Source organism: Hyperolius riggenbachi, chromosome 2 (genome assembly GCF_040937935.1).
Source record: "Hyperolius riggenbachi isolate aHypRig1 chromosome 2, aHypRig1.pri, whole genome shotgun sequence".
Classification (NCBI taxonomy): Eukaryota; Metazoa; Chordata; class Amphibia; order Anura; family Hyperoliidae; genus Hyperolius; species Hyperolius riggenbachi.
The window spans coordinates 534,051,559-534,062,410 of record NC_090647.1 but is presented as its reverse complement, the minus strand read 5'-3'; the positions used below and the strand labels follow the sequence as shown (position 1 = coordinate 534,062,410).

The following is a 10,852-nucleotide window of genomic DNA, read 5'->3' as shown; positions in this document are numbered from 1 at the left end:
GTCAAAATTGAACGCGAGGAACAGGGAGGCTCTGTAGGACCCAGAGCTTTTCCTCTCTGTAAACACTCAGAGACGTGTGTGCTTTCCAAATGCACTCGGTGGCGGATGGAGCTGTTTTCGACCCAATGGTCGAAAACAACTAACGGGGATGACATTGCTGGAACGTGGGGACCCTGAGCGGAGAGGGAAGGCTCTTTAGAACTGAGAGCCTTCCCTCTCCATAGGTAAGTATCTGAGTTTTTTTTGTTTTTTTTATAAATCGCTACAGTTCTACTTTAAAGGAAATAGGCAAAATACTCCACTCGACGTGTAATGCACCTACGCTCGTCACCAGGAGCATTCTGCGCAGGCGCAGAAGTACTACGCCTGTGCACAACGCTCCTGGTGACTGGACCATGAACGTGAGTGGCACGGCTGCTCGCTTGCACAGGCACGGTAGCCGCCGACCTCTCCGAAATAGGAAGCCCCAGGTAAGAATCTGTTTATTATTTTGCCTGATATTTCCTTTAAAGGTGCCCATTATCCGAACCATTTTTTCATCACATGCAGTCTTTTGACGCAATATTTTTACGTTCAAATTGTACAGAAAACTGCGCAGTGTGTGGCAAAAATGTATGTAAAATGATTCTATGGTCGGTTGGAACAGTAGTTTTAATTGATTTTAGAACTGAAATGGAAGAGAGAAAATGCCCTAATAGACCCGTTTGTGGGAACAATCAATAATTGCCTTCCAATTTCTTTCCAACACAAAAAGTCGTGCTGAAACATTGCATCTAATGAAAAATGTGTACTGTAAATGGACACCTTTAGGCTCGCTCCACATTAGAGCCAGATCTTTAACCGCCAGCCGGAGCGGACAGTGCAGCATTTGAAGTCCAGCACTAATACGATGCCTACTGGATAGGGGAATGGGGCTTTGACTCTGATTTGGCGAAAAATGAAACTAGCTGGCAGCGGGGGACTGGAGGAGCAGTGAGTGACTACGAGGGCACAGTATGGCTGCAGGGGGCTGGTAGATGCCCCAGGCAAGTGAAACTTTTTTTTTTTTAAAGAGTTAAAGTGAACCTAAAGCCGATCAAAAAAAATGAGATTAACTCACCTGGGGCTTCCCTCAGCCCCCTGCAGCCGATCGGTGCCCCCGCAGCTCCGATCCGATGCCTCTGGACCCGCCGGCGACGACTTCCGGTTTCGCCGTCACCGGCCGACAGGCATGGGAACGCGAGTGATTGTTCGCGTTCCCAGCCTGTATATCGCCCCCTATGCTGCTATTGTGGCCAGGAGGTCGCAATAGCAGCATAGGGGCGATATACAGGCTGGGAACGCGAACAATCACTCGCGTTCCCATGCCTGTCGGCCGGTGACGGCCAAACCGAAAGTGTTCGCCGGCGGGTGCAGAGGCATCGGACCGGAGCTGCGAGGGCACCGATCGGCTGCAGGGGGCTGAGGGAAGCCCCAGGTGAGTTAATCTCATTTTTTTTTATCGGCTTTAGGTTCACTTTAAGGTTCCCTTTAGGGCTCGTTTCCACTATTGCGGTGCGGAATCGCCACGGAGGAAATCGCATGCGGGTGCGATTCCACATGCGATTCCGCATTGGTAAGGGTATATGCGATTTTAACCACGTCACTGCCTGTGTAAATTAACATAGATTTTTATGCTGAATCGCATGCGAAATCGCGGGGAAAACGCATATGATTTTCCTATTAAATACATTGCGTGCGATTCGCATGCATTCCACACGCAAGCAAATTCTGCGGGGTCTACCGTACAGAAAAATCCTGCACGGAAAAAAGCTAAGGAAACCTGACAAGTGGAAACAGTCCCATCCACTTGTATTGCCTATGCGAATCCGCATGCGTTGTTTGCATGCGGATTTGCGCTAGTGGAAATGGGCCCTTAATGTGACCCTGAGATTGGGGCCACAGCAATAAAATATACATACCTGGGGCTTCCTCCAGCCCCCTTCAGCCTGTTCGCTCCCATGCCATCCTCTTCTGCCTCTCTGTTCTTCCACAATTGGCCCAAGAAAGTTCTCTTGTCCAAGGCCAACATGTGTGGCCGCTGTGTTCACGTTGCCTCAAGGGCTCTGCGCCTGTGCAGTGGTACTGCGCACGTGCAGAACGCTCCTGGCAAGGTGAGACAGGTGAGCGGGCCTGGCCGGACTGCGCATGCGCTGACTGGCCCCGACTGGAGGATGTTTCGGAGCCAGTTGTGGATGAAGGAGAAGGCAACTGAGGACAACAGGGGAGCCATCAGGCTGGAGGGGGCTGGAGGAAGCCGCAGGTATGTATACATTTTTTAAGGTGCCCCATCAGGTACACTTTAAGGGCCCCTAAGTTCAAATCTCTGCACTTCCTGTTGTATCTATTTACTTAGGCCCCATTCACACTTACAAAACGCCTGCGATTTTTGCCGGCGTTTTGCAGGAGTGATTTTTCCACGATTTCACGCAGAAAAATCACTGAACACTGCAGTGATTTTGTCGCGATCGCGTTTAGCGCTTCTATAGCACTGAAACGCAATTGCCTGAAAATGGTGCAGGCGATGCATTTGCGGTTTGCCCGTTTTGGGGTGATTTGTAGCGATTAGCGCAAATCGCCCAAGTAAGAACGGGCCCATAGGTTTTCATTACGCTAGAGATTTTAAAAGCGCTAGCGTTTGAGCGGTTTGCCGAAATTGCGTGTGAATGGCGCCTAACGAGACCTTGGGCAAGACACTGCTGCTGCCTACTGAGTGCACTCTACTGTAGTGGCTGCAGCTCTCAAGCGCTTTGAGTACAATGTCAATTTCTGCTGCCGATCACTTTTTGCTGCGCATGCGCAGTTCCATAACTCCCGGCGAGGCATGCGTATTGTCGGATTTTCCCCCGATGCGATTTCATCCCCGCCTCCTCCACACCCCTGAATGGAGGCCACAGCACGTGATAGGACTGCGGCTAACAGGAATTGGATTGGAGGTGTCCCCAACCCCGCCCAGCCTAGCCGCACGGATTGCTGGGAGAGGAGGCGGGATTTTTGAATGTTTTGAAAGCTACTAGTGGCCAATCTCGAATACGGGAGAGCCCTTTACCGCTGTGCTGCCTGTAGCTGATCGCTGTGGTGAGATCTGCTCTGTTGTTAGTAATAGTGGCGTGTAAGCTTCTCAGCAGCGTGTCTCCAGCGCTGTACAGTGTGTGTTACTGTACCCCCTCCCCCAGCACTGTCCCGATGTGCGCCCTCTCGTCTGTGAGATTTCCCCCCCCCCCCCCCCCCCCATCCCCAGCACTGTTCCAGTGTGCTTTCCTCTCCAGTGCCCGTGTGTGATCCCTTCTCCCCCCCAGCAGTGTCTCACGATGTGTGACCCCCCCCTCTCCACACAGTGTGTACTGTATGTGTGACCCCCCCTCTCCACACAGTGTGTATGTGTAACCCTCCCCCCCCCCCCCCCAAAAAAAAAAAAAAACCACAGTCTCAAAGTGTCCTCTCCAGTGTGTGCAATTCCCACACCACCACCACAGCTCTTTAGTGTGTTTGTGTGTCCCTCCTTCCTCCAGCATTGTCCTTCAATGTGTCCCCCTTCATTCTCTACCACTCCCCACCACCCTCTGGTGTTTGTGATACCCACCACCACAGTGTGTATGGGTGTCCTTCCCTCCCCCAGCACTGGAACATGATACCACATGGACTGTATACCCCCCTCTATGGACTGTATATCCCAGCCCCCCATACTGTCCCTTACATCCTCCACATCCTAAGGACTACATACCCCAACCCCCTATACCCTTCCCTTATGGCCCGTACTCACGGGCTGCAAAAGTGGCCTGTCGCCAGCACACGTGAGCGTGTGCGCGACAGCTCGTCGCCAGGTCCCTCCGCGTACACACGCGGAAGAGGGACCAGCTCTGCGACGGAAGCTGTCGCCTACGTTCCTCCCCCGCCGCCGGAAGCGCCGTGTTGCAGTAAGAGGTTGGTATCGCTAGTCCGCATACTCACGCGGACTAGCGACAGCTGCGGCGGAGTTGCGGCCAATCGCCCGGCGACAGCAGCGACGAGCGACGGTTTGGGGTGCGCGCCCGTGCAACGGCCCATACTCACGGGCGACATTTGTAGCCCGTGAGTATGGGCCATTATTCCCACAACCCCCTTCCCATGTTAATTCTTTGTTTTGCTTTAGCAATGCTAAGGGCACGGTTTCACTGCTAAATGATGCGGGCGGATGCAGCCGTGCGATAATCCGCTGAATGCTCCAGATTCACGGATCGCACCGCTCCGCACAACATGCACGCAGTGGAAACTCTTCCACCGGCGTGCATGTGTTTCAGGACACCTGTGGTACGATGCGGCTATGTAGCTGCATCGCACCGCTGCTAGTGGAAACGGGTCCTTAATGTATTTGGTCCTGCCAATAAAGCTTTTTTGGATTTGTATAACCCTGCTTTCCAGTGTGTGACCCCCACCACTGTTCCTTGATGTGTGTGGGATTCCCCCCCCCCCCCCAACCTCTCCAGTGTGTGTGTGTGTGACACCTTCTCTACCCAGGATCAGCCCCCAGTGTGTGTGTGTGTGTGTGTGTGTGTGACCCCCCCCCCCCCATCTCCCCACCAGCACTACCCCCAATGTGTGAGTAACCCCCACACACACTGCTACCCAAAATGTGTGCTACCTCCCCCTCTCTCCAGTGCATCTGGGTGTGACCACCAACACCACACCAGCTCTGCCTCCCAGTGTGTGTGACTGTCCTCAGTGTGTTTGGAACACCTTCTTCCCCCGATACTGCCCCCCAAAATGTGTGCAACCACCCCCTATCCAGTGTTTGTGTGTGACCTCAGCTCCCACCAGCTGCACACCCCAACCCAGTGTGTGTGTCCAGCCACCACGTATGAGGGCTGTAACCTGGTAGGGATTGGGATTCAATCCCTTGGGTGACTGTGTGGTTGAGGCTGTGTCATTGGCCGTATTCAGCATCTATACTGGTTCTTTAAACTCATAAGTTCACATAGTTCAAGCTGGATACAAAGGAAAATAGTCATTTTTTTAAATGTGGAAATGTCTGTATCTTGCTGTAGGCGATGGCTCTTCAGGGCACGGGGAGGAGGCAGCCTGGCAGTAAAAGCCACCGAGCTGCTCCTGCTGATATGGATGCTATCATTCTGGTGAAAGAATTTGCAGAGCAGAAACGGAAAAAGCGGGAAAATGACCCTAATGTGAGGCGTATGAAGAACAGATATAAACTGAAGCCCTCCGTTTCTCCATCTCCTGGGAATACTCTCCATAGCAGCGGGCAGCTGTTACTCACTGTGGGGACTGACGTTCTGCTTCATGTGCCGCCGCCGAAGTCTGACGCTCTGATACCCGGCGATGACTCCTCTGACCAGCTGGAGACTTTGCCAGCTAGAGACTGTAGAGCTACTTGTGGCAGGCAGATGCCCCTCACTCCATCCTCAACAAAGACTGAGCAGAGTCCTGGGCTGAAGGAGGTGCAGCCCAACACTCAGGGCCGTGCACTCCGCAGCAGCACACAGAAGATTGTCAGGAAAAATGCTGGGAAGATCCAGGCTGTGACGACATGTGACACCCTGCCAGACTCCGAGAAGGAGAATTCCACTGGTGTCACCGCACACAAGGTGAGTCCTTTCTGCAAGACTGTTAAAGTAAAATAACTGGTAGGAAGGAAATTGGTGGGGCGGATGGTACATACCAAAGAACGATAAGACCATTTAACTTGAAAAAACTGTATAAATTTTATTTATCAAAAAAAGAAAAAACATTTAAAAAGGTTGGTCCCTGAACCCCCCCCCCCCCCCCCCCCCCTCCCGAAACTCATCAACCCGCTGGGGCCCCACACGCACTCACTCCATTCACCTCCTCAAACATGCATAACTGATGATCCAGGTGCACCTGGACTTTTAATGTGGTCGTATACAGTTGCTGCAGGTCACTCCTAAGAACACAAGAGCTCCCAATGTTCCAAATTAACTCCACAACGTATTAATAAAGCAGGTGAAATGTCCGCCTCCCAATAATTGCTCACAGGTAACAGTCCTTTTTAAATTGCAGACAGCAAAAAAGCACTTGTAAGTCGTAGCAGTGGAGCGCAGCACAAGCCCAAATAGTTCACAATGTTCAAGCAAAGCAGTCTTCTAAGCAGAAGCATAAATCCAATTGCAATGGGCACAGAAACAGCTGAGTACCATGCGTACAGGCATACATGCCTTCAGCTAAAAGTCTTGCAATCAAGGCAGCTAATGCAGGGGCTCACCATATCAGATGCAGAGAATTGTATCCTTGGATTTGGCTAGATGACCATGTGCCGCTATGGCATGGGACGCTGGTGGATTGGAGCGGAGGTGTCCGGATGCCAGGGGGCTCCCAGTAAGGCAGAGAGGTGGGGAGGGTCGGACCAGCAAGCGGTGACGCCACCTAGACTGTTAAAGTAAAACTACAGCTGAGGATTGATCATTATCATGATCTTAGAGGAGAAATGTAGTGAGAAGGATATGGAGGCTGCCATGTTTATTCCCTATTAACCACTTCAGTACCACCCGCTTAAACCCCCCTAAAGACCAGGCCATTTTTTTTACAAAATGGGCCACTGCAGCTTTAAGGCCTTGCTGCAACTCTGCACACAAGTGACAAGTGGCGTTTTTTAAAAGCGCTCAGAAGCGCTCTTGGTGTGCACCAGCCCTTACTGAAGTTTGACTGGTTTAGCCACATGCTTGTTTCAGGTGTGTGATTCAGACACTACTGCAGCCAAAGAGATCAGCAGGATGCCAGGCAATGTGTATTGCTTAAAGAAAACCTGTAGCTTAAAAAGTTCCCCTGGGGGTACTGACCTCGGATGGGGGAAGCCTCCGGATCTGATCAAGGCTTCCCCCGTCCTCCTGTGTCCCACGGCGGTCTCGCTGTGCCCCTCTGAATAGCGAGGATGTAAATATTTACCTTCCCAGCGCAGGCGCAGTATCGGCTCTCCGCTCGGAGATAGGCGGAAATAGCCGATCGCTGTCGGTCCGCTCTACTGCTCAGGCGCAAGTCTCCTGCACCTGCGTAGTAGAGCGGACTCGACAGAGATCGGCTATTTTCGCCTATTTCCGTGCGGAGAGCCACTACAGCACCCCCTGCTGGAGCCAGGAAAGGTAAATAAATCCGAGCTTGTCGGGGGGGAGGGGGGGTTCCGGGGTGCTTCGGGGGAGTCAGCGCTGGATTGCCTGCAGCTACAGGGATGGGGGAAGCCTCAATGGGACCCTGAGGCTTTCCCCTCCCGAGGGGAGTACCCCCCCAGGGGATTTTTTTTTTTTTTTATAAAAGGAAATAACTTTGGAAGCATTGCTTTAGGTTCCCTTTAAAGAGAAACGCTGCATCTCCGCGGCTGAAATCTCAAATATTAATAAATATTGCGTCTCTGGGAGCTTACAGCGTAGGTGCAGTACGAGGTTTTTCTTGTACTGCGCAGTAAGCTCCCGGAGACGTGAGCGAGCACGTGCACGCTAGAGGAATAATCTCGGTAGAGGAATAATTGGACCGGCGGCGGGGAACGGATGATCATAGGAGGACGGCACGGGACATGACGGCTACAGAGGGCGATAGAAGCCCCAGGTAAGTGTCAGTTTGTTTTATTTACACTCCACAGAGCCCCTTTAAAGAGACTCCGTAACAAAAATTGCATCCTGTTTATCATCCTACAAGTTCCAAAAGCTATTCTAATGTGTTCTGGCTTACTGCAGCACTTTCTGCTATCACAGTCTCTGTAATAAATCAATGTATCTTTCCCTTGTCAGACTTGTCAGCCTGTGTCTGGAAGGCTGCCAAGTTCTTCAGTGTTGTGGTTCTGCTATGAACTCCCCCTTCCAGGCCCCTCTATGCACACTGCCTGTGTATTATTTAGATTAGGGCAGCTTCTCTCTTATCTTTTACAAGCTGGATAAATCGTCCTCTGAGCTGGCTGGGCTTTCACATACTGAGGAATTACAGACAAAGGCAAAGCTGTTTGCATGAAGAAACGAGCAGCCTGAAACTTCAGTGCGTGAGAACTGCAGGGGGAAAGAAACACAAATGATCTCTTGAGATTCAAAAGGAAGGGTGTATACAGTCTGCTTGTGTATGGATGTATTTTCTATGTGTGGACATACTGTACATCAACCTACTTCCTGTTTTGGTGGCCATTTTGTTTATAAACAAACTTTTTAAAACTGTTTTTAACCACTTTTAATGCGGCGAGGAGTGGCGAAATTGTGACAGAGGGTAATAGAAGATGTCCCCTAATGCACTGGTATGTTTACTTTTGTGCGATTTTAACAATACAGATTCTCTTTAACCACTTCCCGACCGCCCACTACACAGGGGCGGCGGGGAAGTGGAGCCCTGCAGGACGGCCTCACCCACAGAGGCGGCGGTCCATTTAAGGGCATGGGCGGAGCGATCGCGTCATCCGTGACGCGATCCTCCGCCGGCGCCTGTCACCGCTCGCCGCAACATCCCGCCGGCTATACGGAAGCGCCGGCGGGATGTTAACCCCGCGATCGCCGCATACAAAGTGTATAATACACTTTGTAATGTTTACAAAGTGTATTATACAGGCTGCCTCCTGCCCTGGTGGTCCCAGTGTCCGAGGGACCACCAGGGCAGGCTGCAGCCACCCTAGTCTGCACCCAAGCACACTGATTTCTCCCCCCCCTGCCCCAGATCGCCCACAGCACCCATCAGACCCCCCCCCTGCCCACCCCCCAGACCCCTGTTTGCACCCAATCACCCCCCTAATCACCCATCAATCACTCCCTGTCACTATCTGTCAACGCTATTTTTTTTTATCCCCCCCCCCCTGCTCCCTGCCCCCTCCTGATCACCCCCCACCCCTCAGATTCTCCCCAGACCCCCCCCCCAGACCACCCCCCCCTGTTTACTGTATGCATCTATCCCCCTGATCACCTGTCAATCACCTGTCAATCACCTGTCAATCACCCGTCAATCACCCATCAATCACCCGTCAATCACCCCCTGTCACTGCCACCCATCAATCAGCCCCTAACCTGCCCCTTGCGGGCAATCTGATCACCCCCCCACACCAATAGATCGCCCACAGATCCGACATCAGATCACCTCCCAAATCCATTGTTTACATCTATTCTCTCCTCTAAACACCCACTAATTACCCATCAATCACCCATCAATCACCCCCTATCACCACTTGTCACTTTTACCTATCAGATCAGACCCTAATCTGCCCCTTGCGGGCACCCAATCACCCGCCCACACGCTCAGATTGCCCTCTGACCCCCCCTTATCAATTCACCAGTGCATTAATTACATCTGTTCTTCCCTGTAATAACCCACTGATCACCTGTCAATCACCTGCCAATCACCTATCACCCATCAATCACCCCCTGTCACTGCCACCCATCAATCAGCCCCTAACCTGCCCCTTGCGGGCAATCTGATCACCCACCCACACCATTAGATCGCCCGCAAACCCGCCGTCAGATTACCTCCCAAATGTATCGTTTACATCTGTTATCTTCTCTAAACACCCACTAATTACCCATCAATCACCCCCTATCACCACCTGTCACTGTTACCTATCAGATCAGACCCTAATCTGCCCCTTGCGGGCACCCAATCACCCGCCCACACGCTCAGATTGCCCTCAGACCCCCCCCCCCCCCCCCTTATCAATTCGCCAGTGCATTAATTACATCTGTCCTTCCCTGTAATAACCCACTGATCACCTGTCAATCACCTGCCAATCACCTATCACCCATCAATCACCCCCTGTCACTGCCACCCAACAATCAGCCCCTAACCTGCCCCTTGCGGGCAATCTGATCACCCACCCACACCAATAGATCGCCCGCAGATCCGACATCAGATCACCACCAAAGCGCAGTGTTTCCATCTATTCTCTCCTCTAAACACCCACTAATTACCCATCAATCACCCATCAATCACTCCCTATCACCACCTGTCACTGTTACCTATCAGATCAGACCCTAATCTGCCCCTTGCGGGCACCCAATCGACCGCCTACACGCTCAGATTGCCCTCAGACCCCCCCTTATCAATTCGCCAGTGCAATATTTACATCTGTTCTCCCCTGTAATAACCCACTGATTACCTGTCAATCACCCATCAATCACCCCCTGTCACTGCCACCCATCAATCACCCCCTGTCACTGCCACCCATCAATCACCCGCTGTCACTGCCACCCATCAATCAGCCCCTAACCTGCCCCTTGCGGGCAAACTGATCACCCACCCACACCAATAGATCGCCCGCAGATCCGACATCAGATCACCACCCAAGCGCAGTGTTTCCATCTATTCTCTACCCTAAACACCCACTAATTACCCATCAATCACCCCCTGTCACTGCTACCTATCAGATTAGACCCCTATCTGCCCCTAGGGCACTCAATCACCCGCCCACACCCTCAGAATGCCCTCAGACCCCAGCCCTGATCACCTCGCCAGTGCATTGCTTGCATCCATTCCCCCCTCTAATCACACCTTGAGACACCCATCAATCACCTCCTGTCACCCCCTAGCACACCTACCCATCAGATCAGGCCCCAATTTGCCCCGTGTGGGCTCCTGATCACTCGGCCAAACCCTCAGACCCCCTTCCGATCACCTCCCCAGTGCATGGATTGCATCTATTTTCCCCTCTAACCACCCCCTGAGACACCCATCAATCACCTCCTGTCACCCCCCTAGCACTCCTATCCATCAGATCAGGCCCAATACAACCTGTCATCTAAAAGGCCACCCTGCTTATGACCGGTTCCACAAAATTCGCCCCCTCATAGACCACCTGTCATCAAAATTTGCAGATGCTTATACCCCTGAACAGTCATTTTGAGACATTTGGTTTCCAGACTACTCACGG

The 10,852-nt window shown here is 52.1% G+C and overlaps 1 protein-coding gene across 1 annotated transcript in view; it reads left to right on the top strand.

Moving 5' to 3' along the window:
• The first annotated feature begins 2,856 nt into the window (after positions 1–2,856).
• The window catches only part of LOC137547270 (cingulin-like), a 42,881-nt gene continuing 34,885 nt past the window's right edge, over positions 2,857–10,852 (top strand). The window contains exons 1-2 of the mRNA XM_068270684.1: positions 2,857–3,096; positions 5,043–5,600. Of these exons, the coding sequence (XP_068126785.1) occupies positions 5,046–5,600 (555 nt within the window). The 5' untranslated portion in view covers positions 2,857–3,096; positions 5,043–5,045. The remainder of the gene's footprint in view (positions 3,097–5,042; positions 5,601–10,852) is intronic.